Source organism: Pelodiscus sinensis, chromosome 1 (genome assembly GCF_049634645.1).
Source record: "Pelodiscus sinensis isolate JC-2024 chromosome 1, ASM4963464v1, whole genome shotgun sequence".
NCBI classification, from domain to species: domain Eukaryota; kingdom Metazoa; phylum Chordata; order Testudines; family Trionychidae; genus Pelodiscus; species Pelodiscus sinensis.
The window spans coordinates 95,863,817-95,889,653 of NC_134711.1; the positions used below are offsets into that span (position 1 = coordinate 95,863,817).

General features: G+C 45.8%; 1 protein-coding gene across 1 annotated transcript; it reads left to right on the forward strand.

The window, feature by feature from the left end:
* The first annotated feature begins 737 nt into the window (after positions 1-737).
* RTCB (RNA 2',3'-cyclic phosphate and 5'-OH ligase) lies at positions 738-22,002 on the forward strand. The gene is made up of 12 exons (XM_075938283.1): positions 738-1,027; positions 2,920-2,998; positions 3,761-3,828; positions 6,823-6,922; positions 9,818-9,974; positions 10,405-10,561; positions 11,106-11,265; positions 12,737-12,912; positions 13,705-13,893; positions 15,132-15,242; positions 17,715-17,834; positions 20,229-22,002. Exons 1-12 carry the CDS (start codon positions 935-937, stop codon positions 20,334-20,336), a joined length of 1,518 nt encoding a protein of 505 aa, XP_075794398.1. The 5' UTR covers positions 738-934; the 3' UTR covers positions 20,337-22,002.
* The last annotated feature ends 3,835 nt before the right edge of the window (positions 22,003-25,837 follow it).

Here is a 25,837-nt window from a genome sequence, read left to right on the forward strand (position 1 = left end):
AACAGCTGGCAAGTTTTTCCGCAAAATCAGATGATTTTGCGGAAAAACTTGCCAGTCTAGACACAGCCTCCCTCACTGTACCCCCCTCTTGTCGAGCAGAAAACAAAACCACCCCGTGGGCTCATCTGAAGAAGTGCATTTTGCCCACAAAAGCTCATGCTACTATACATGTATTTTTGTTGGTTGCTAAGGAGCTACAGGACTACTCCTTGTTTTTTACACCAACAACCTGCATTTGACAAAACCCCATTTTTCAGCAGGAAATGTTTTGCCAGTGAAAACTATCCGCCAGCTGTGACTGAGACGCCCCAGCCAACAGCCCTGGGCGTGGTGGCATCGTTAATGTCCGCTGGGTGGCGCGGCAGCCTCACTGCAGGACTCGGGGGACGGGGGGAAAAGAGAAGCGGGACTCAGGGAGGAGGCAGCAGCTTCCGAGCATCGTGCACTTCACCCCGCTGCGGCGCTCGTGTGAGGGGCCGGGCGAGCTCTAGGGGGCACCAGGGCTCGGTCCCAACAGGCCTGCGAGGGCTGCCCCTGCTCCCACCCCACAGCCCCCGGCCTGCCCAGTCTCTGCAGGAACCCGGCGGCAGCCCCAGCACTGCGCCCTGCACGGCCGCGCGCGCCGTGGGGTTGTGCCAGGGAGCCTCCTGCCGCGCGCCGGCGCCGCTACCGCTCTCCCGACGGCTCAGAGCCCCACCAGGGGGCGCTGCAGCGCACCGCGGGGCGGGCGCCGCGCAAGGCTCCGGCCTGAACGCACGAAATATGAGCCTCGGCGGCTCCTGTCCAACGGCCTTAACGCCTCCCCACCTATTCGCTGGCGTTTCGCCTTCTGATCGAGAGTGAGCCTCGGCGGCCTCCGTGGCATCCTTCCTGGCCGGCGCCGTGAGGGAACCCCCAGCGGTGTGTGTGACACGGAGTCAGCAGGGCCGCCGCCATGAGCCGCAGCTACAATGACGAGCTGCAGTACCTGGACAAGCTCACCAAGAACTCCTGGAGGATCAAGAAGGGCTTCGTGCCCAACATGAACGTGAGCGCGAGGGGCGGGGGTCTCGCGCTCGGCAGTGACCGTTCAGCGCGCGAGCTGGGGGGGCGGGGCTGCCCCGAGACACCCCCTCCCCGCAGCTGTGGGACCGGCCGTTGGCGCCCCTGCGGCGCGAGGAGGCGCGGGAAGGGGGGGTGCGCGGCCTGTCGCTGTCCGCGTGACCCGCCTCGGGGAGCTGCGGCCTGGGACCAGACCCCCCCCCCGCGTCCGCTCGGGCAAAGCGGCGTCGGGGCGATACCTCCGCTCAGCGGCTCGCGGGGAAGCTCCTGCCCCACCCGAGGGGGAGCCGGGCAGGGAACAGCAAGGCGCTGGCGGGGGAGGGGGCCTTGGAATTGGACACCCTCCCCCCCCCCCAGGGGGCTCTCGCTGGAGGAGAGCGCGCGGCTGGGATATTTTTCATCCTTAACGGTTCTCTAAGCCCGTGAATCCGGCCCTATTAAAATAAACTTCAGAGAAAGACATCCTGGGGGCGGGGCTAATGCCCCGAAGAGAAGCTGCACTTCCATAGCTGGACACGTGTTTCGGATTAGGAACCCCAGGGCGGGCCCCAGCCTCACCTTGGCTACATGTGCCCCGTCTCTGTTCTTCCTAACGTCACTCTGGCTTTGGATCCCGATAGTGAAAGTGTTAATGCATGTCAGCGGTTCTGGGCCTAGTCTCTATGGGTACACCTAGACTACAGGCTTTTGTCGACAAAACTTCTGCTGACAAAGAGCGTCTAGACTGCATCCAGATCTGTCGACAAAGCAAGTCACTTTGTCGACATGACAGTGTAGACGCAAAGGACAGTGTAGATGCAATAACGCCTTCTGTTGACAGAACTCTGTTGACAAAAGGCATTATTCCTCATAGAATGAGGTTTACCGCTGTCGACAAAACTGCCCAACTCGGCGGTAGTGTAGACACAGGTATACTTTTGTCGACAAAACCCTGTAGTCTAGTTGCACACTATGCTACAGCTTATGTCGGTATAATTTATGTCACTTGAGCATATGTGACTTGTGGTAGCCCTCAGGAGGTAGCACTGCCACCCCACCCCTGTCAAAACTCAAAGGGCTAAATGGATGCGCCTCTAGTCCCTCCCCCCCCTTTTGGGTGGCCCTCCTGCACCCCTTCCCCTCCAGGCACCAGTCGCCTATGCACTTGATTATGAAAAAACACCCTCTGAGCCACATAAGTTATATTAACACAAGTGCCTGTGTGCATAGTGTTAGGTCAGCAGGAGAGCTTCATCTCCTGATGTAGCTTCTGCCAATGGTAGAGGTGATTTCTCTCCTGTCAGCGTAGTGCAATGGTGCTCAACCTTTTTTAATTTGCAACCCCCAGGGCTGGAAAAATTTTGGTTGAGCAAAAAAAAAAGGCGCTGGGAACATTTTGTTGCAGCCCCTTTAATTTAAAGTGCTGGTCCGCTCCCCTGCCACTCCTCCTGCCCCCGCTGCACGTATGTTGAGCGCCAAGCCAGGAAAACAAAATGGCAGCCGGCCCGGCGCTGTGACCCCCTTGCTCCAGGAAGACAGCCTTGGGCGTCATGACCCACGGGTTGCGCACCACTGGCATAGTGCATTTTCACGAGACATGCTGTGCTGGTGCAGCTGGAGCACTGTGTATATAGACATGGTCTGTTTGTTTGCAGGATTGAGCATTGGGATTGTAAACTTCTTGGCACAAAGTGTATGTCTTTTGAAAGTGACTAGTGGGTCTTAAGCCCTACCAGAAAGATAAGCAAATATGCTTCTAAATAAACAGTGGCAAGAAAATAACAAAAAAAAATACACTTTGTAACCTATTCTGTTATATAATCCTGCTTCTGGCAGGTTTTTGTAAGAGTAGTAATGATGCATTATTTTGTGTTTTCTCGTTCTTATGTTTGCTTCTAGGTGGAAGGAGTATTTTATGTAAATGAGCCACTAGAGAAATTAATGTTTGAGGAGTTACGAAATGCCTGCAGAGGTGGCGGTAAGCATAGGAAGATCCCCTCTTCTTGTTTGTTTTTCATTAAATTTCAAATGCTTGCTTCCTGTATATCACTTCTTTCATTCTCATCTCCTAAAAAAAAAAAAGCCTTTTACGCTGAATTAGTGTGGCTTGTATGCGTCTAAGAAAACATTGAAAATGTGTAGTAAAGATTACTCACATATCCAGCCATGAAAGTATGCACTCCCTGTGTACCTGACAACACTGTTTCTAAATCCTGAAAATATTGCTGCTGAAACAGACAGACTTGCCAGTCCTGGTGACTGCAAGGGACAAGTTGAAAATATAATACATTTCTTTCCTGTGTTAAGAACTTTACAAAAATGAAAAATAAAGGGATCTTAAAATATACTGCACTTTTTCATAATTATATCTTTATAGTTATTTACTGCATTTCATTCCTGAGTACTGGTTAAGTTACCTGGTAAGCATCACCCAGTGACACTTATTGATTACCTGTTCACATCCCTACTTTATACAGTCCTAGATTGTATGGTGGTAAAATGTAGACAGATGACCTGTACCAGCACTTTGACAGCAGGGGAATTTCAGAAACACTTCATTACAATGGACCTGTAGCTTCCCAAAGTGCCAGGCATTTTCCACCAGATTAAAACAAGCTTTGGTCACTACTAATCTGCCTGAATTTGAGCTAGCTAACTTGAAAGGTGCTTCCATATCAGTCATTATCAATGCTGTTTGTCAGGAAGTCCCGTGTGTAAACATTTAGTTTTTGCCTTTCAGGTGCTGGTGGATTCTTACCTGCTATGAAACAGATTGGGAATGTGGCTGCACTGCCTGGCATTATTCATGTGAGTGTCTGCCATAAAGAAAGAATTGTTCTTTTTTTTTTTTTTTTAAACTTCCCCCTATCTTCCCTCCCCCTGGTCGGTTGATGCTTTCCAAATGGTGTCCATGGTGTGAGCGAGGGTACAGAACTTTGAAAAAATATATACATTTGGAAACTGCACCTGCAATCAATGCTTTCCTCTTATATATGCATGAATTAAAAATCTGTATTTGTTTTCATTGTAACTGTATGCTGTTGGTACTCTCCCAATGGAGATCATTGAAAAGTAAATATGGTTGTGGGGTATTTGTCCTACCTTAGCATTGTCTGTACCTAAACTGCTTACCCCATTGAGTGATTTATGCAGGCTATGGCAAATTATTACTTTTTGCTGGTGTCCCCAATGTGTGTCCTTTTATCTTGTTCCTCTAGATTAAAATAACATTTTATGAAATTCATGTTGTGTTGAGGCTTGTGCACATTTTCCTCTCATGCCTTTGGAACATGGAGCATCATGTTCTAAAGCAGTGTTGCTGATGGAACAAAATTACAGAAATGTAAGGAGGAACATTAAGAGGTCATCTAAATCAACCACTCCACACTGAGTTAGAACCAGGTAAACCTAGACTGTATCTGACAAGTGTCTAATTGCTCTTAAAAGCCTCCAGTTAGGACAATTAGATGGCCTCCTTTGGAAGCCTATTATAGTGCTTAACTATTTTTATTGTTAGGGGGTTTTTTCCCCCAAAAAATCTCCCAAGCTTCACGTTAAGCCAGTTATTTCTAGTCTTGCCTTCAGGGGATGTGAAGGACAGTTTACTACTGTTCTCTTTAACAGCCACTCACGTATATTTGAAAACTGTTATTAGGTCCCTCTCAGTCTTTTTCCTTCAATACTAAATACATGTAGGGTTTTTTTTAATTAATATCTTTCCTCAGAAGTTAGGTTTTTTAAAATATTTGATCATTTTTGCTGATCTCTTCTGGAGAATCTATGTATCTTACCTTAAGTGTGACACCCCAAAACTGAATATATTACTTCAGTGAGACCCCTCCAGGACAATTCAGTTACATACAACATTCCTGTGAATACACCACAGGATGCTATTAGCTTTTTTTTTGTAGCTGTATTATATATTTGCAAGTCTTATCAATTTGTGATCCACAATAACCCCAGAATCCTTTTCTGCAATACTACTAGTCATTTATTCCCCATTTTATATTTGCACATATATCTTTTTTTCTTCCTAAGGGGTATGTCTACACTAGCCCCCTAGTTCGAACTAGGGAGGCTAATGTAGGCATTTGAAGTTACAAATGAAGCTTGGGATTTAAATATCACAGGCTTTATTTGCATCTTCCCGTCCGGTCGCCATTTTTAAATGCCCCTAGTCCGGACTAACTGCCTGAGGCTACACTCAGTAGGGACCCGGTAGTTCGAATTAAAGCTCCTAATTCAAACTACCGTTATTCCTCCTGCAAGTGGCCTAATGGATAAGGCATCAGCCTCCAAAACCTGGGGCGCTCGGTTTGAGTCCCATCCATGCCCCAAGAGCAGCCTAGTAGCTGATATAGAGGCAGTAAGTGGGAGGAGGATTGCAAGTAGTCAACTTGTCTACTCTTTTACATCTTTAATCAACGTACATCTACTGCTCCCTCTTATCCATTCTGCTAGTAATCCTGTCATGAAGGAAAATAAGTTCTTTTGGCATTATTTGTTTGACGTGTCCATGCTGGCCAGTATTTATTACTCTTATTCTCCTTTAGATGCTTACAAATTGATTGTTCTAATAGTTTTTTTTTTTTTTTCCCCCCAGTATCTTTTCTGGTTTTAAACTTAGGCTGACGGTATAATTTCCTGGATCACCATTGTTTCCTATCTAAATATATGTATTATATTTGCCCTTCTCCAGTCCTCTGGGATTTCACCTGTCTTCCATGAGTTCTTGAAAATAATCACCAATAGTTCCAAGATTGCGTCTGCTACTTGCTTAAGTACTACAGGCAGTCCCCGGGTTACGTACAAGATAGGGACTGTAGGTTTGTTCTTAAGTTGAATCTGTATGTAAGTCGGAACTGGCATCAGCCGCTGCTGAAACTGATCAGTTTCAACCACGGCTGAATCTGGATGCCAGTTCTGACTTACATACAGATTCAACTTAAGAAACCCAGGCGTCCCCAAGTCAGCTGCTGCTGAAACTGATCAGCGGCTGATTCCAGGAAGCCTGGGGCAGAGCAACTCTGCCTCGGGCTTCCTGTAGTCAGCCGCTGGTCAGTTTCAGCAGCGGCTGACTTGGGGACGCCTGGGGCAGAGCAGCTGGGGTGCTGCTGGGTTGGTCCAGTAGCGCAGCTCCTCGGCGGTACTGGAGCAACCCAGCAGCACCCCAGCTGCTCTGCCCCAGGAGTCCTGATTCAGCCGCTGCTGAAACTGACCAGCAGCGGCTGAATCAGGATGCCTGGGGCAGAGCAGCTGGGGTGCTGCCGGGTTGGCCCGGAGCGGCGCTGCGGGACCAACCCGGCAGCCCCCAGCTGCTCTACCCCAGGGGTAGGCAAGAAAAGCCTGGTCTGCTGGGGGGGGCACTAGCTGCTCCCCCCCGCTCCCCCAGCAGACCCAGGGGGACAGGAGCAAAGCCTTGGAGCACGCCTGCAGCGGGACAGCCCAAGCACCCTGGGCTGTCCCGCTGCAGGCGTGCTCCAAGGCTTTGCTCCCCGTCTCCCTGCAGTCCAGGGAGACGGAGAGCAAAGCCGCGGAGCACGCCCGCAGCGGGACAGCCCAAGCGCGCCCCATTTATCATTTAAGATGTCACATTCAATTCAAAAGTCGTTTCTGGATCAGTGTGGAATGTGGGAATTCTGAATCCAGGTGGATGACTGGTGTGTTGATCTGTAAACTGCTTCTGATGACTAGTCTTGGTGTAAGGTTACATTGTACCTGTACATATGTGGAACAGGATTGGATATAATTTAAATGCTCTTTTTCCACTTGTTTTTTTAAATCTGATTATCTTTCTTTCAGAGGTCTATTGGGCTTCCCGATGTACATTCTGGTTATGGGTTTGCCATTGGTAACATGGCAGCATTTGACATGAGTGACCCAGAAGCAGTGGTGTCACCAGGTAAGAGTAATTTGAGTATGATCTAATGTACTTTGAGAAATGTCCTTGGTTTTCTGAAATTTTTCTTAAAATAGTTTTTTTTTTTTTTAAGATTCCCCCCCCCCCACACACACACACATTTTTACAATACAAAAGTAAAATGAAATATTTTTAGTAATGACTTGAAGAGTTTTTATCTGTTAAGATACCAGTTCATGCATCCTGAGCAGTGTTCCCTGTAAGTTGAGTGCTTAGGGCAGTCACCCAGGAAAGATTCAGATGCTGCTCAGCCAATTAACAGAACTCCCACAGCTGGCAGAAGTTGGCAGCATGTGTTTTTACTGGTTGTGCTGATCCACACAAGCTTTGGTGCCTATAACAGAACTTATTCCGCATATGTGTAGGAAAAAGTTAGAAGGAACTGTTGTACTTAAAATAATTTCACAGGATCTTTTTCAGGGGGGATAAGACAAAATGCCACATTTATTGGTAATATATATATCAATATTGTATTATGCATATAATATTTCACACTCATGAACTCATATTCATACACACACACACACACACACACACTCCATCATCTTGTTGCTTAGTTACCATCTTGTTGCTCTCCTTAACTCACTGGCCAGGTGAGTTAGATGGGGGAGGGGAAGGAGCTGAGCTTCTGTTGTTTTGGACCAGTGCTCCAATGTTGACAAGACGAGACCCAGGGTCCCATTCAATACACTCCACGTTTATAGGAGCTTCCCTGTCATGCAAATCTATGCATTTAAGCTGTATCAGTTCTTAATCAGTTCTGTTACCCCTTCTTCTGGGTGTTAGCCCCAAAGCTGCCACGTTCAGCTTCAAAGAGGGTGTTTCTATAATATGAAAGGACTTAAGAGACATTATAAAATGACTAATACCCAGATTTATCTACAGAATGTTGTTCCTGAGTACTTTGGTTGTAATCAACTCTTGCAGAAAAAATAAAGTGCTAAACAGTGCAGGGAGTCTTGCTCTCCTCACATTGCTTTGGGTATCTGTCCCCAACTCCTGAAGAGGGAGCCCTGAACTTGGTTTTGGGCACATAAAAGAGGAACTTATTTTTAACTTTAATTTTAAAGTGTTTGTCCACTTCTATTACGGATTTAGGATCTTAAATAGTTTTGCCTAATTTCTTAAGAACTTTTCAGTTCACCTTTATTAACCAGTTGGAAATACCTCTGCTGGCACCTGACAGCTATTATTGTAAACACAGGAACTGCCATAGTGGACCAGACCCCAAGTCCATCTAGTCCAGTATCATGCTCTAGCACAGGTCTGCACTGGATGTTTAAGAATCCTGTAGCAGACAGAGTTAGGATAATCTGCCCTCCAATTAGGTCTCATCTTGATCTCTAACTGGCTCTAAAGCAAGGTTTAATATGCTTCCAAAATTTTTATCATTAATTATATCACTCAATGTTCTTGACATCTATATAACCAACCATTCAATTTTTTAATCTTAAGTTCTTGGCCTTAATGATTTATGTGGTAAAATTTCAAAGTTATTTTCTGACAATGTGTGAATATATCCTTTCATCAGTTTTGATTTTCCCTCTTTTTAATTCCATAGAGTATCCCCTTGTGTTATGAGACAAGGAGAGAAGTTCCCAGTCTGCCTTCTTTAGGGCAGTCATTACTTCATAGACTTGTATTATGTCCTCTTATTTGTCTCCTTTCTAAGTAAACAATCCTATCACTCTTGTGAGGTTTCTAGGTCATTGATAATTCTCATCACATTACTCTACTCCCATTTTAATATTGAGATAAAGTATCACTTATAGGGATGTAAGCTACCAGTCAACTAGTTGGCTACCTGATAAGCATAAGCTTATCAGATAGTCAAGCAGTCACTTGACTAGTCACTCCACCCCCCGCCTCCGGCTGCCTTTATCAGAGAGAGACAGCAAGGACTGGGGGAGCAGGAGCTGGTGCTGTGGGGAGTCAGCTTAAAAGCTGGCTCCCCCTAGCACTGTCTCCACAGGGGGCAGGGGAAGCTGAGGTGTCCCTACTACTGCACTTCTCTCTTGGAAATGTACAAGAGCCACATGTGGCTCTTGTACATTTCAAAGGAAGAGGCGCAGGAGAGGGGACCTAAGCAGTCCTGTTTAGCCTCTTCCTTTGAAGTATACAAGAGCCATGGTCAGCTCTTGCACATTTCAAAGGGAGAGACGCAGCAGAATGCGAGCCCCCCCCCCCCCCCCAGCAATACTTGAGTAGTTGATTAATCTAAATTTAACATCCTTAATCACTTAACATTCCTGAGTCACAGTATACTGCCAAACTTGACCATGTGGAGAGCTTACTCTTTGCCTTCCAGAACAATTTGCAATAATTTTAAAAGCCTTAAATACAAATATTTTGTTTTCAAATAAATTTGAAATGGAAAAGACTGTATTTGGAGAGTAAAAAAAATCAGTGTATTTTAATTGTAATGTGCTTGTTAGTTTTGAATAGGTATTTCTATATTAATCACAGGAGCAAACTTTCAAGTTAAGGGTTGTGTGGGAGTCTGCTTTTGTGTCCATGATCTAGTGCAGTATCCAGAGCAGTGAATTATCCCTGTAGCACTGAATGAAGGTGCTGTGGGTATGGAAAACTTTACATTTTTAACACTGATGTCAGGTTTTATCCTATTTGGGGGATTGCATTCTTAGCTTAGAGCCTACAATCTTCATGGAAATTCACTAAAATGGAGCTGTTGTCTCATTTAATATGGTGGTAGACTGATGAAGACTTCAGGCACTAGTATACAAAACATTCTGTCAGAAAGCACATCAGTGTTTAAGATTAATGTGACCAAATGCTGCAGTGTAACGTTCTGTGACCCACAATTGAGCAACCCCATTTATTAACTGTGTGTTTGTTTTGTTTCGTTAATACTTGCAGGTGGTGTCGGGTTTGACATCAACTGTGGTGTCCGATTGCTGCGTACGAACATGGATGAAAGTGATGTCCAGCCTGTGAAGGAACAGCTTGCGCAGGCCATGTTTGACCATATTCCAGTTGGTGTGGGCTCCAAAGGTGTCATCCCCATGAACGCCAAGTGAGAAAATGTTTGCATGCACATCTGAGGGGTGGGCAGTGTCTGGCCTTTGTTTTGAGAAGGGATTTGCAGGTGGGAAGCTGGAAGGTGGTGGAAAAAAACTTCTTGGCCCATTCCTTCTCTCTACTATTAGAAATAATACAAAGCTATCTAGAATTCCAGAGGATTAGTTAAGGGTGCTTTAAAGGTTGTTAGCTCTCTTTAATTGCATAGATGGTGATGCGAAAATGTTAGAACTTATTCTGATAGCAGGGAAGGGGAAGTGGCTTTATTCTCAAGTTTTATCTTTGTGCAACTGGTGTTCTGGTTTGCAAAAAAGGGTTGAATGAACTCCTGGGCTTTTCACTGCTTCAGACATGGGTGTGAACCCTTGGGTCACATATGAGGTTAATTTTGTGCTAGTTCAAGGAAAGTGTATTGATGATTACAGGGACTTGGAGGAGGCACTGGAAATGGGTGTTGACTGGTCTCTCAGGGAAGGTTATGCCTGGGCAGAGGACAAGGAGCACTGTGAAGAATATGGAAGGATGCTGCAGGCTGATCCCAATAAGGTCTCCTCAAGAGCTAAGAAAAGAGGTTTGCCTCAGGTAATGTTACCTGTAAGCTAGTTGTAAACACTTTTGTTGCCAACATGGTTACTGCCACTCACGGTGGGTTAATTATATTGATGTCATAGAGCAGTTATGAGAGAGCTTACAATAGTGCAGCTAAATTGGTACATCTGTGTCACTGTAAACTCTCTAGTGTAGACATAACCATGATAATAGCACTGTGGCAATGTAAAGGCTGCTTCTCTTTACTAACTGTGTTTTAGAATCTATTCCTTTTAAGTATGCTGAAAGTGACAGGCTTTCTGTTTAATCATATTCTCCTGATACTACTATTTATTGTTAGACCAGTTAAAAAACTATATCCCCTTACAAGTTTCCAGGGAGAAAAACAAGATTATATCTGCACAGTCTTTTTAACATCCACGGTTCAGGAATAGATTTCCATGTTCTAACCAGTTTCTCTAACAGTTCACCATATTGCACATAACCCATGACTCTTTGTTCATAATCCCCTCCAAAGGCTCACTTTTTTGTCTGGTGTCTGAACAATAGATGGCTAAAATAATCTTGTAATTGGCAGCTTGGGACCCTGGGAGCCGGAAACCATTATGCTGAGATCCAGGTGGTAGATGACATTTATAACGAGTATGCTGCCAGGAAGATGGGCATTGATCACAAGGGCCAGGTGTGTGTAATGATTCACAGTGGCAGCAGAGGCCTGGGTCATCAAGTAGCTACAGGTATATTTTGTGATAAGACTATTTTTTGTAAAAGCTGAAGTAAGATAAAATCTCTTCAGAATGTCTGCTGCTTGCATAAATCCTGTTCAAGTGTATTGGAATATATTCTGTACTTGTGCCTTAAAAACAATGAGTTAATTCTTAGACAGCCCTTATGAGGTAAGTAGTTATCTCCATTTGAGGTTGTGGTTGAATGGGACAGATACCTAGATTGTTAGCTGTCTGGGGAAAAAGCTGTCTTTATTAATATGTATGTGCTTAGTATAATGAGACTGTAATCCTTGGTTGGGATCCCCAAGCGCTATGGAAATAGAAATAAGAAGAAAAGGAGAGAGTTGGCAACTTACCAAAGGTTACAGAAAAAGTTTGTTGGAGCTTTGATTAGAATATCTGTATTCCTTCTCTGAGTGCTATGCTCAGACTTCTAAATCATACTCCTAGGATTTTTAGGTAGTTAGAACTTAAAACGCATGCTCTAAGACAGTGGTTCCCAACTGCTGATCCGTGGACCAATGCCAGGCCACACCGATGCTGGCTGCTCCGGGGCTGGGGTATGTGTGGCCGGTGGCTGAAGTCAGCTGTTCACAGCAGTTTTGAGGGTCAGGATTGAGGTACACTTGGGCTGTCAAACACCTGTGTTCTCTGTGAGAAGGGAAGGGGAGTGTAGGCTAGTTGTTAGAGCAGGAAGGGACACCTGGGTTCTACCCCAGTCCGTCCGGACCCCACGCTGCTTGCCAGCCCTCAGGATGTAGAGTAGCCCCAGGAAGGCTGAGACCAGGTCCGAGTTGGGGTGGGGGGGTGATATCACCATTGCCTGCAGAGTGTGTTTGAGAGAGAGATCACTCTGGCCTGAAGAGTGTCTGTGTCTGTGTCTGTGTGCATGAAGCTGAATTTGACCAGTTATGATGTAAACTTCAAAGAAATGTGCAAAAAGATACAGCAGCAGAAGTCCCATTAAATAGTGTGTGAGTACAATGTTTAGTTTATCCTATTATTAATAATCATGTCAGTTATCAGTAATATTATGTTGTATTTTTTCAGTCATGCAAATGGTGTTAGTGGCTTAAGATAAAGAAAAGGATTCTTTTAACAGAATTTTTTTAGTGTTGTCAATATCTGCTTAATGAATATGTAAATAAAATGTTATGGTCCACCAAAAGTTTGTGAATGGGTTTGCCGGTCCCCAGTATAAAAAGGTTGGGAACCACTGCTCTAAAGAGCATGTCTTTTCTCCAGGCACCTAATTCTGTCACTTTCCCTTTGAAGGTGGTGCTGGGCCGATCCTTGTAACAACTGAAGTAGTCATTCCACACATTCATTTGTAACATATAAAGAGGAAGTTGAAGGTTCACACATCTTCTGGTGCCTCTGTGGAGGGAGCTGGGTTTTGTGCCTGTTAATCCAGGTCTAAAGACTTTCATGATAGAGGTAACACAGACAGGTTTTCTTGTTTGTTTGTTTGTTTCCCCAGATGCTTTAGTTGCTATGGAGAAAGCCATGAAACGAGACAAGATCATAGTTAATGATCGCCAGTTGGCATGTGCCAGAATTGCATCCCCTGAGGGACAAGACTATCTAAAGGGAATGGCAGCGGCTGGGAACTATGCATGGGTCAACCGTTCCTCCATGACTTTCCTAACCAGACAGGTAGGAGCATAGATGCTGTTCTGCTGCAAGTATTCTGGTGCTTTTAAAGATCCTGGGAGCAAAGTAAAACATTTTGAGCTACAATTAGGAGCAGCTGGGTGAAGCATGTGCTTTTCTGCTGCTATATCTACTTATTAAGAGAAGATGTCCGTCTCCAGGGTCATCAGACCAATACCTTTCTCCAGCAGAAAAGTTTCACTGGATTACATCTGGGCTACATCTAAAGGATGTAGAATAACATATCTTACCATTTCTTCTGCCAGTTAAAGAGGGTGGAATTTTCAGAAGTGCCAGTGCTCAATTTTCAAAAGCTAAGTGCTAAGGTAAATTTTAGTGGTAAGGAAAATTTTATCCTGAAACTGACAGAGTAGGAAATATGAAGGTATACTGTATGTTGTTTCATAGCATTTTGGTTGTTCTCTGGTATGCTTAGTCTTCCTCATTGTATCTTTCTGAAAGTATCAGAAGTCAGACTGCCAGCTAACACATAATTGGTCTAGTTCGGTTGTAGAGAAATTTGCACGATTCAAATGACTGAAACTTCATTCAAGTCAATAATGCCAGGGCTGCATTTGGCCCAGTGTTTCTAGAACCAGGAGGCTGAACTGAAAGGTTTACCTTACCTCATTTCATTTAGTTACAGTGTTCTGTTTACTGACTCACTGTTTCCCATGAGAGGCCATTTTCAAATGAGTCTGCTGCTTTTAATCCCTATAAATCAGAGAGCATTACAAGGCTTCTATAGCTGTGAGCAATTGTCCCTGAGTTTTATATCCAAACTTTCTCTTTTAGGCCTTTGCTAAAGTCTTCAACACAACCCCTGATGACTTAGATCTTCATGTGATCTATGATGTGTCTCATAACATTGCTAAAGTAGAACAGCATGTGGTGGATGGAAAAGAAAGAACCCTCCTGGTGCACAGAAAGGGGTCGACCAGGGCTTTCCCTCCTCATCATCCTCTCATTGCCGTCGATTACCAAGTACGTTTAACTTTAGGGAAGAAGTGGGCAATAATTTTTTATGGGGGAGGATACTCCAAGTATTTCGTAAGTATTCATGAGTCTCACTCTTCTAGGATATTAATGGAGGAGGTTAGTGGTCTGGAATGAAGGTTGAGTGCAGAAGAGGCATGGTAGGATATTGGAGTGCAGGAGGGGTTTGGTTGAAGGGAGGGGGATGTGACCTGAGGTGTAGGGTCTGGAAGAGGGTATGGGAGTGGGAGCAGGAGTTGTGATCTGGGGCAAGGGTAAATGGGGGGCAGAGGGTTGGGGAGAAGGGGTAGCATACCAAGTGCAGGCTCTGGCCAGGAGGTGCGTACCTTAGATGGCTCCCGGCTAGCAGCCCACCAAGACCCTCAGATACATCCTCCACATGCCGCTCAGAGTGGCCGGCTGCAGGAACTACGTGCTCTCTGTGCACGATGCACCCCTTGGGGATAGCGCCCTCTGTGCATTGCCTGTGCCATAAGCATGGTCCAGACTGCTCCCATTGGCTGCGAGCTTGTACTTGGGGCAAGGATAGTATATGACTGCCCTCCCCTCCGCCCCTGGGAGGGCAAAGAGCATGTGGGGGGTGGGGGAGAGGCGCGCGCACACACAGCTGACCACTTTGAGTGGCAGGCAGGGGCATAGCAGGCAGGGAGTCTGGTCTTGCTCCCATGGGACAGTGGCAGGAAGGATCTGGCCAGCAGACAGTATTTTGCCCACTCTTGCTTTAGGGGAAGTGGAGGCAGGAGAGAGGATTTCAGGTGAATAGGAAGGTTTCTGTGTTACTAACAGGAAAATTTGTAAATGTTGCAGCTCAAACAGGGTAGCAAATTAATTATATTGGAACATTTGCCAGTGTCCGCCATTGTCCTCAGGCTTACATGGAAACTTCTGGACACTTCCTGATTCACCTTTCTTTCCCACCATACAGTTGCTTGCCTGATCTTATACCTATCTGCCTTCTGTCCGCTCCTAAAGACAAACTGTGTCTATTTGCCAGCCTCCTCACAATAGTGAGCATTTTTATACACGGCCGGCATTTTTCTAGTCTGTCTGGTGATTTGGGAATGCTGGGTACACAGCCAGAGGCTTGCTAGCAGTCTTTTATGGATATGTGAAACTGAATTCATTTTGATGGTGCCCTGGTTCATCTTATACAATTTATTGAACAAAAATGTCTTGTCTTGAGTGATTTTGATCTTAAACTGTAATGTTTTTGTTTGTACCCTTAGCTGACTGGACAGCCGGTACTGATTGGTGGGACAATGGGAACCTGTAGCTATGTTCTTACTGGCACTGAACAAGGCATGACTGAGACCTTTGGAACCACGTGCCATGGAGCTGTAAGTACAATAAGAGTTAAAGGAGCAATTGAGGGGATATCCAAAAAGCAGCTGCTCAAGGTGCAGTTGGGGCAGTTATACTAATTAGTAGGGTAGATAAAATTCCCAGAGCTCCAGTCTAAAGAGTGCTGCAGATAGTGTGCCTCATGCTAAGCATGTTAAAATGCGATTATCTGGCTAATCATATAGTCATGATTGGTCAATAAACGCTGCTGTGCAGAGCCAAGAATATGTCCTGGTTGGTGCCGGCTCTGGAGCCACCCGCACTATGACTCTGCATTTTTATGTGCAGCAAGAGCTGTTGGGCTCTTACTACATTTTAAAGTGCAGAGACCCAGCGATCAGCACTAGCTGGGACTGCTTGGTCCTAGCTCGTGTAGAGTACAACAGCTGCGGCCAGCCCTGGATGCTGCGGTCAGTGGCTGCTTTGCAGCAGCGTCCCCTATCCACGCTCCTTCCTCTTCCTCTCTTCCCGCCCCATCCACTTCCTCTGATAGAGGCAGCAGGGGCAGGCAGCACCCCAAAGACGGTGCTGGGGGAACCGGCTTCTAAGCTGGTTCCCCCCAGCACCAGCTCCCGTCCCATCCCCCTCAGATGCCTCTCATAGAGGCAGTTGGGGGGGCACCGCAAAGAGCACAGGACGAGCAAGGACTGCTTGTGCTGCAGGGGCAAACAGGAACTCCTGCTTTTGAAATCTACCAGAACCCCATAGGGTTCTTGTACATTTCAAAGGCAGAAGCTCCTGCAGTGGGAATGGCACAAGCAGGGACTGAAGTAGTCCCCACTCATGCCTTTTCCCCGTGCTGGGAACTGACTTAAAGCTGGTTCCCCTCAACACTAGCTCCCACTCCTTCCCCTCCACCCTTGCTGCCTCTCTCTGATAGAGACAGCAAGAGGGAGGGGGAAACGACACGTCAAGTTGCTACTTGACTATCCAACAAACATTTGGTTATTGGATAGTTGATAGTTGCTAACATTCCTACCTCATGCACGCTTGAGGCCTCTCTGGCTAATGCTTAAGCTTTGATTGGCTCTGGAGGGAGCTATGAACTGTTTTCCTTGCCTATAGAAAGGATTGGTGTGGCTGATAGTGCCTGGCCACCAAACACTGACAGCCCAGACCTAAGAGCTGGAATGACAGCCTTGAGAATATCTATGCAAAGCATTTTTAGTGGTGAAAGAAGATGGTGCTAAGGCTTCTTTAACTGTGGGACAAAATAGTTGCAGTTTCCTCCCCCCAATAAAAGCCCAGATTGTGAATACAAACTACATACCAGTTTGGATGAAAGGAGAAACCTACCTGAATCCCAGATACCTGCATGTAGTGGATTGTTGTACCCATGGTGAACCCTTGTTAACGCTCCAGGATGTGCAATTATTAGGGCCTAGCAAATTCACCGTCATGTAAAACATGTTACTGTCACTGAAATCTGGCCTTTTGTGTGCCTTTACCTTATGTTATACAGAATTCATGGGAGAGAATAGCATTTCTTAAATTGGGAGTCCTGACCCAAAAGGGAGTTGCAGGGGGTACACTTGCCTTTCTTATTTCTGCAATGCCTTCAGCACTGAGCAGCCAGAGAGCGGCAGTTGTTGACCGGGCACCCAGCTCTAAGGCAGTGCCCCACCAGCAATAGCACAGACATAAGGGTGGAAATGCCATAACATGCTGCTCTTCTGCACTGCTGCCTCAGAGCTACGTGGTTGGAGAGTGGCAGCTGTTGACTGAGGGTTCAGCTCTGCAGGCAGTAGTGGAGAAATAACAATACCAATAACATACCTCATCATCTTTATTTGTGCAGTGCTGCTGGTGGTGCCTCTGCTTTCAGAGCTGGGTTCTTGGTCAGCAGCCACCACTCTGCTGGGCAGCCAGTAGGCACCACCCCCAGTAGGAGTGCAGAGGTAAAGGTAATGGTACCACAACCCTCCCCACAGCTCCTTTTTGAGTTACAGCACGTGAGATGTCAGATTTAAAAATAATAAATTTCATTATTTCAGCTTTTTAAAATCCTATCACCATTAAATTGACCAAAATGGGCCATGAATTTGATAGGGCCCTAGCAGTTGTGCAGGAACCCAGCACTCCAGTGCGTTTTACTTCTGCCTCCTTTTACACAGACCACATGCCTCAGGTGAGGAGGGAATCAAACTACGTTTTTCTACTCTGAGTTTGTGTAAACATGGACATGCTACTAAATATTAATGCGTGTGAGTTTGTTAAAAATAGCTTGTGTTTGTATAGCACCAGAAATGCCCCAAAGTAAACCTCAGGTAAGATATTTAGGGTGTTCTTCATCAAGTCTCTGGATAGTTTATATTTATACCTTGTGGATGATTGCTTCAGCAGATGCTGTCTTCCCTGGAATGCGACAGCTAGGTGTATGATTTTTATTTCCTTTGTCTGTCTTAGTAATACAAGTTTTTTGTGGTGACCACAAAATAAAATGAAATAATCTAAAACTTATCGTTTAGGGTCGTGCATTGTCTCGAGCCAAATCTCGACGAAACTTGGACTTCCAGGATGTGCTAGACAAGCTGGCCGACATGGGGATTGCCATCCGTGTTGCTTCCCCCAAGCTGGTCATGGAAGAAGTAAGTTTTAAATTTCTGACCTGAGTATGTACTATAATGGACAGTAAATTGTAGGGCATTGGAGCATCTCTTGAAAAATTTGACCACTTCCTTCAGGAATTCAAGTGTCCCACTGAAAATTTCTCCATGCTGTTAGGAAGGGAATCTCCTCTTGGAAATCTATCTTTTGGGGGAGTAAGAATAATTTTTTTCCATTGTGCAAAGAGACTTGATATTGCTGCCATATAAGCCTTTTGGCCATGTTCCTTGGTTTTCCTCCCTTCTGTGACGTGCTTATCGGCTCTAAATAAATCTTGCACGGCAGCTTCTAGAATTGGCAATGTGCAGATACTGTTTTGCTATTAGGGTGCATAGAACTCTTGCATTTGTACACCTAGGAGGAAGGACATTATTCAGTTTCTTGGCCATGAACAATCTGCTTCTTAAACATGATTCACAATTGTGGGTGGTTTTGGTACTTCAAAGTTTTATTGAGAGTGAAGCATTTAATGTATGGTGTTTTTAATGGAACTAGGAATTGTAAATACGCTCTCTGATATGAAGAGCCTGCATTCAAAATGACCCTAATCCAGTCCTCTGCCCAAATAAAGGTTTGCTCTGGCGGTGACAGGCACTAGTAGGGCTGTGAAAGCAAACCTCCCTAGGCTTCCTCTCCATGGAAGGAAGCTGGGGTAGCTTGTTCCACCACATTGGCAGCTGGTTGTTCTCTCTCCTGCTTCTGAGTCTAATATGGTGGTTAGCTCAGTTCCTGAATATAAGAACGGCCATACTGGGTCAGACCAAAGGTCCATCCAGCCCAGTATCCTGTCTGCCGACAGTGGCAATGCCAGGTGTCCCAGAGGAAGTGAATCGAACAGGTAATGATCAAGCAATCTCTCTCCTGTCATCCATCTCCACCCTCTGACAAACAGAGGCTAGGGACACCATTCCTTATCCATACTGGCTAATGAACTTAACCTCCATGAATTTATCTAGTTCTCTTTTAAACCCTGTTATAGTCCTAGCCTTCACAACTTCCTCAGGCAAGGAGTTCCACAGATTGACTAAGCGATGTGTGAAGAACTTCCTTTTATTTGTTTTAAACCTGCTGTCTGTTAGTTTCATTTGGTGGCCCCTAGTTCTTATATTATGGGAACAAGTAAATAACTTTTCCTTATTCACCTTCTCCATGCTACTCATGATTTATATACCTCTATCAAACTCCCCCCCCCCCCCCCCCCCCAGGTCTCCTCTTTTTCAAGCTGAAAAGTCCCAGTCTCTTTAATCTCTCCTCATATGGGACCTGTTCCAAACCCCTAATCATTTTAGTTGCCCTTCTCTGAAACTTTTCTAATGCCAGTATATCTTTTTTGAGATGAGGAGACCACATCTGGATGCAGTATTCAAGATGTGGGCGTACCATGGATTTATATAAGGGCAATAAGATAGTCTCCGTCTTATTCTCTATCCCTTTTTTAATGATTCCTAACATCCTGTTTGCTTTTTTGTCTGCCGCTGCACACTACATGGATGTCTTAGAGAACTATCCATGATGACTCCAAGATCTCTTTCCTGATTAGTTGTAGCTAAATTAGCCCCCATCATATAATATGTATAGTTAGGGTTATTTTTTCCAATATCTTCAAAATAGCTTGATTCCCCTCTCTCCTTCCTCTCTCCCCCTCCCCCCCCCCCTTCAAGTGGTTCACTAACCTTTTAGCTATGTACAAATAATTACAGGTTGAATCTGTGGTCTGAACTCTCTGGTCCTACAACAACTGTGGTCCAGAAGGACTACAGATGTTGTTGGACTAGCAAGCCCCATCACAGAGGTTGCCAGCAGCTGGGAGCAGAGTCAGCCGGTAGGGGCAGCAGAGCCCACCAGGCACCAGAGGTCACACCCCGCGAGGCTGGGAAGCTGGCAGGACTGCTGGACTCTGCAGCAGGAGTGGATCACTGAGCCCGCAGCCAGCCAGGCTGGGAACTCGGTTGGGGGGCGGAGAGAGGGCAGCAGAGCTCGCCGCTTGTGGGGCTGGGAGGCTGGAAAGGCCACCAGAGTCTGCAGAGCAAGGGATCTGCAAAGCTCACAGCCACAGTGGGGCCAGGAATTGGAGGAGGGGGCTGCAGAGCTCACAGCTGGTGGGATCATGAGAGCCTGCTGGGCCACTGCTGGAGTTCGCAGGGCTGCTACAGCCACGGGCCAGGACAGCAGTGACAAGACCTTCCCTGATCTGGAAAATTCCCTTGTCCAGGACCTGTCAGGTCCTAAGGGATCCAGACCGGGGGGGGGGGGGGGGGTCTAGCCTGTAGTTCATCAGTAAGCAAGTTTTCCTATTTTTAACACAATAGAAGGATAAAGCAAGAGGCATAATCTAACTTTGTGTGTCTTTTTTTTTTTTTTTTTTTTTTTTTCAGGCACCAGAATCCTATAAGAATGTGACAGATGTGGTTAACACCTGCCATGCTGCTGGCATCAGTAAGAAAGCTATTAAATTGAGACCTATTGCTGTTATTAAAGGCTAGGAAGTGACTGAGGCGATCAGAAACCACTGGCACATTAGTGCCTTTCACAAAACAGACTAAAGTCACCATCATCATCTTCCACACCTCTGAGCACTCTGCAGCCAAGATAGTACTCTCCCTATTTTGAATACGTGACTGGCGAGGATGTTATTACCCAGAGCCTCAAAAGTAACTTTTTTGTGTTATGGCACTCTTCAGTATGTGGAAGGAGTAAACAAACTGATGCTGTTGTCTTTTATGTACAATGATCCTACAAATCACATGAAATTCCAGCAGAACTACAGACTTGACTCACCTAAGCTGTCACTAATAATCCTGCAGATTCTAGTACACCCTTCATCAGCCAATTTAATATATAACCCTTGCCCAGCTCACTAGCCACCCTAGTGACTAGATGCCAACCATAGTCCTCGGCAGGTCTCACACACAACTCCTGGCAGTGGGAAGGTGCTCTGTTTGCAAACACTAGCCTATATTGTGTAGACTTACAGTAGTGATAGTTATGTACCAAATGATTGAATAGATAGTGGTCTTAAATTAAGTTCTCTGTAAGCTATGCAGCTGCACAGCTGCCTAGTTAGCACCGCACAGGCATTCAGAGAACCCTGGTCAGGAGAAAGCATCCCTCCCCCAGCCTACATGTATGACATCCCTAATCTGCCACAGCCAGGTCACCCCTTTTCTGGCCCCAGCTCTGTTGTGACTGGGATTCCTGGACCTCCAGGGGAGGGGTGCCCCATCCTATTTGGCCCCAACCTGCCATGGCTGGGGCATTTCTACTCCAGCCCCAACCCAGCCATGGCTGGGGCACTGCTATCCCAGGCCAGGCCTGCTTTGGTTGAGGGAAGGGTGCCTGTCATGCAGCCTGAGCCCTCAAGCTGCCACAGCAGGGAGAGGAGTCCCTGCCAGCCCAGATGCTGCTGTGGGAAGAGAGCTGGAAGGAGTCTTCTCTCCTTGCTGTAGCCCTAGAGCACCCTCTTGCACCCCAAATTCCTCAACCCTGGCTCCACTCCAGAATCCTCATCCCTTGTACCACAACCTTCTGCCTCATCTTAGAGCCCTTTCCAAAACTACATATCCCTCAGTCTCACCCCTGCCACACGAATTTTATGTGCACCAATATGAAGGTGATGTGTGATACATCGCCTCCGCTTTTGTTCACATAACAAAATTAATTCCCCACATGGGTGGGAAAAAGAGGTAATACTAGTCTTAACCCCAACAAAACGCACGGGAGAAACTAGCCAAGGTTCAGACACATCCCCCATAATTAAACCATGACCCTGAGGTACTGGCGCCTTTGATATTGACAGGTGTTCCACAAAGTCTAATGGGAATTTTAGTGCCATTGGATATATTGGAAAGATAGAAGGTTACCTTGAATGTGGAGTGATTTAACCACTGACAGATGTGCTTAGGATATGACTTGAAAGGTCTGCAACTGTAATTGGATCTGCTGCTGCAGCCCTCTCCAATGGGTTTCTGCATGGATGACTAGTGGATTGAACTGCAGGATCACGACTGAAGATAAGTTTGATTTGAGACTGACCGATTAGCCTTTTATTTTGTTTTACATTTAGTAATGAGATTTGGGAGGCAAATCACCAAAGGTGGTGAATTTCTAGGAACTCGAAATTTCCAAATAAAATGGGAAAATACAAAATCATTGCAGTGTGTGTACTGTGTCCTCATTTGTTTTGCTGAAACAGCTGATTATTAAAAGCACTTTTTTTCTTTTATATTGTGGTGTAGAAGTTGCTAAGATTTCTGATTTATAGCCCAACTGATATAGCTGAGTAGAACATACGTTAGAAAATAAGGTGGATTTAGGGATGCGAATGGGTAATCAGTTACCCAGTAAGCATTTCCCTTTGTTGGGAGTGGACTCCTGCTTATCAGTTAAATGGTTACACCTAAGGTTTAACTAGGATTTTACATCCCTAGTTGGGATAAATCATGTGTCATGGGTAGGTGAAGGCAGGTACAGGCAGTCCCCGGGTTACGCGGATCCGACTTACGTCAGATCCGCACTTACGAACAGGGCTTTTCTCGCCCCGGAGGACGCGGGCGGCAGGACCGCCCGCGTCCTCCGGGGCGAGAAAAGCTGCTCCGCGTCTCCCTGGTCTGCTGCGGGGGAGGGGCCGAGCAACTCTGCCTCGGTCTTCCTGTAGTCAGCCGCTGGTCAGTTTCAGCAGCGGCTGAATCTGGACGCCAGTTCCGACTTACATACAGATTCAACTTAAGAACAAACCTACAGTCCCTATCTTGTACGTAACCCGGGGACTGCCTGTAGTTCATACAATGTGTCTCAGTAGGAGCTGCTGGAATACAGAAGTTAGAGTTCTGTGAGGAGTATGAATGATGCTGCCCACATCTCACCCAGAAAAGATGGACAGAGCCTTAGTACACCAAAACTCAAGGACTGAATAGCTGGCAGTATTTTCTTTAGTCTCTTCTGTTTTCTAGAAACTACAGGTAAATTGAGGATTACACTACATATTGAAAGTGTTGGACTCTCAATCTGTCCACTGGCAGGCACTACTACATTCCCTGCCCTACTGCATTCACTTTTATCTTCTAATGATGGCTTGTGAAGTCTCCTGCAGAGCTGGCCTATGGAGAACTTGTGTAGAATGAGACTGCATTCTGTCTAGTTGGAACCAGTGCACTGAAACTGGTGCTTAAATACAGACTTCCACCTTTAGGGAAAGTGAAACCTACAGGAGTGAAGGCATACAAGAATGATTTAAGGTATAAATATTTAAATTCTCTACGGGGTAGAATGGAGGGATACTCCCGTTTTTAGTGGCATTTGAAGTATCTTTGTTGTTCATTCTGCATGATACAAAACTGCACCATTACTATCTGTATTAACAGGTATTGCTAGAGTGCCCTGTGCTTTTACAGGAAGAATCTGATCGTATTGCACTCAGCAGGCAGATGCTGTTTCTAACAACTATAAAATTAAATGAAAGGGAACAATAAACCTTGTGCAGTTTACTTCCTTAGCTAACTTCTGAAAAGCAATCACCTTTTGTACACACAATGGATGCAGAGCAGGTGCAGAAATCATGCAAATGCAGAGCTAAACAGATGTGAAGAGATCAACTGGTCCAACCACCCATGTGAAGACAAGACTAAGTAAACCTAGACCATCTGTGACTGGTGTTTGTCCAACCTGCTCTTAAAAACCTCCAAGGATGGAGATTCCACAATATTGCTTTGGTAACCTATCCTCTACTTAACAATTCTTATTCTTAGGGAAAGCTGTTCTTAATATCGAACCTAAACTTCCTTTGCTGTAGGTAAAGCTGATTGCTTTCTGTCAATGGACATGGAGAATAATCACCATGCTTTTTATGTCAGCCCTTAACATATTTAATGACAGTTACCAGGTTGCTGCCTCTTGTCTTTTCTCAAGACTAAACATGGTGGGCTCGTCTACACTGGCCCCTTTTCCGGAAGGGGCATGTAAATTTCACCAGTCGTCGTAGGGAAATCCGCGGGGGATTTAAATATCCCCCGCGGCATTTAAATAAAAATGTCCGCCGCTTTTTTCCGGCTTTTAAAAAAGCCGGAAAAGAGCGTCTACACTGGCCCCGATCCTCCGGAAAAAGTGCCCTTTTCCGGAGGGTCTTATTCCTACTTTGAAGTAGGAATAAGACCCTCCGGAAAAGGGCACTTTTTCCGGAGGATCGGGGCCAGTGTAGACGCTCTTTTCCGGCTTTTTTAAAAGCCGGAAAAAAGCGGCGGACATTTTTATTTAAATGCCGCGGGGGATATTTAAATCCCCCGCGGATTTCCCTACGACGACTGGTGAAATTTACATGCCCCTTCCGGAAAAGGGGCCAGTGTAGACGTAGCCGGTCAGTTTTCCTCAAAGGTCAGAGGTTTCTTTTGTTGCTACTGCTGTTGCTCTCTGTTCACCTCGGGTCTTACCAGGAAGTAGAGCAGGATAATTAAATCTCCCAAATCTTGTGTAAATTCCTTTTACACTCCTAAATAGTAGCCTTTTTTGCAACTGTCTCACATTCTTGACTCGTTCAATTTTTGATCCATTATATAATCCAAGTCCTTGAATACAAATTGCCACCTAGTCTGTTCTCTGTTTTGTGTGTTTGATTTCCCCCCCGCCCCCATCTTCAAATGTTGTACTTTCCACTTGTCTTTACTGAATTAATTTCATCTGGTTGCTTTTAAGACCAGTCATCCAATTTGTCAAGGTTATTTTGAACTTCCATTCTGCCTTCCAAAGTTCTTACAACTACTCCCGGCTTGGCATCCTCAACAAATTTTATAAGCATACTCCACTCCATTAATGAAAACATTGACCAGCACTGGATCCAGACCAGACCCCTGTGGTACTCTATTAGATATGTCCTCCCAGTTTGACCTGTGTACCATTGATTGGTACTCTTTTGAGTATAGTTTTTCATTTAAGCCACATTTCCCTAATTTGCTAGGGAATTTAATTTGCCTCCAAATGTTAAGTATGACTGCAACCTGTACATTTAGATATCAAGGCCTGGGTAGCTGGGAGAGAAAGGGTGTTCATCCTCAGTGTGACAGAACCCAAGGAGAAAGTTTTATCCACTTCAATCATGTGCCAAAAACAAAGTGAGCTTGTGCAGTGTATCTGCCATAAATTGCTGATCATTAAAACTTTTGCAGTGCACTAATAGGTGCGCTAGTCTTTTGCCTGGTCAGCAGTACAAATTTTATGTAGGTATAACTCTCGCAGGGATGGAAAATCCACACCCCTGAGCAGTGCAGTTATGGTAGGCCTTGGCAAAATACGGCCCACCAAGCCACCGGATCCAGCCCATGGGCGCTGTGGGGAGCCCTAGGCAGGCTCCCCTGCTTATCCCGCAGCCCCACACACCACTCAAAAAAAGTGGCTGTGGGGCCATTTCTCTTTAAAAAATGGAGGGGGAGCACTAGTTCCCTCCCTTCCTACTCAGTTATTCACACAAGCACATAGCCTGTGCAGACATGGGGCAGGCACGCTGGCTGAGAAACTTTTTAAGCTCTTCAAGCCTTAGCAATGCGGACAAGGAGGGTGGTTGGGCTTCTGGCTGGTAAGTCTCCTGCCCAGGGCCTGCCTTTGGCACCCCAGCCCCTCCCTTTCCCAACCCTCTGCCTCCTTCCCCCCCCCTCCACACACTCAACATACACAAACTCTCTGCCCCTCTCCTGCACCCATACTCCCTCCCAGATCTGGCACCCAAATCACTTGCCCAGATCACAATCCCCTTTTACCCAAGGTTACAAACCAAACTTCTATACCCGACCTCCATCCCAGACCCCGCACCTCCATTAATACCCTGGAAGAGTGTGGCCCTCGACCATTTTCCAAAACCTTGGAGTGCCCCTCCCCCATCATTCTCCTCTCAGCATACTACTGCTTCTCAAGACGTGGAGTGCCTTTGCTGCTGGGAGAAGCTCTCCTTCCAGCACTGGTAGTGTCTTCATTAAGTACTACAGTGGCGCAGCTGTGCCTC

Coding starts and splice junctions, on each gene's coding strand:
- RTCB (XM_075938283.1), top strand. CDS start 935: ATGAGCCGCAGCTACAATGACGAGCTGCAGTACCTGGACAAGCTCACC. Junction 10,562..11,105: donor AGAAAAGAGGTTTGCCTCAG/GTAATGTTACCT, acceptor TGTAATTGGCAG/CTTGGGACCCTGGGAGCCGG. Junction 11,266..12,736: donor GGGTCATCAAGTAGCTACAG/GTATATTTTGTG, acceptor TTGTTTCCCCAG/ATGCTTTAGTTGCTATGGAG.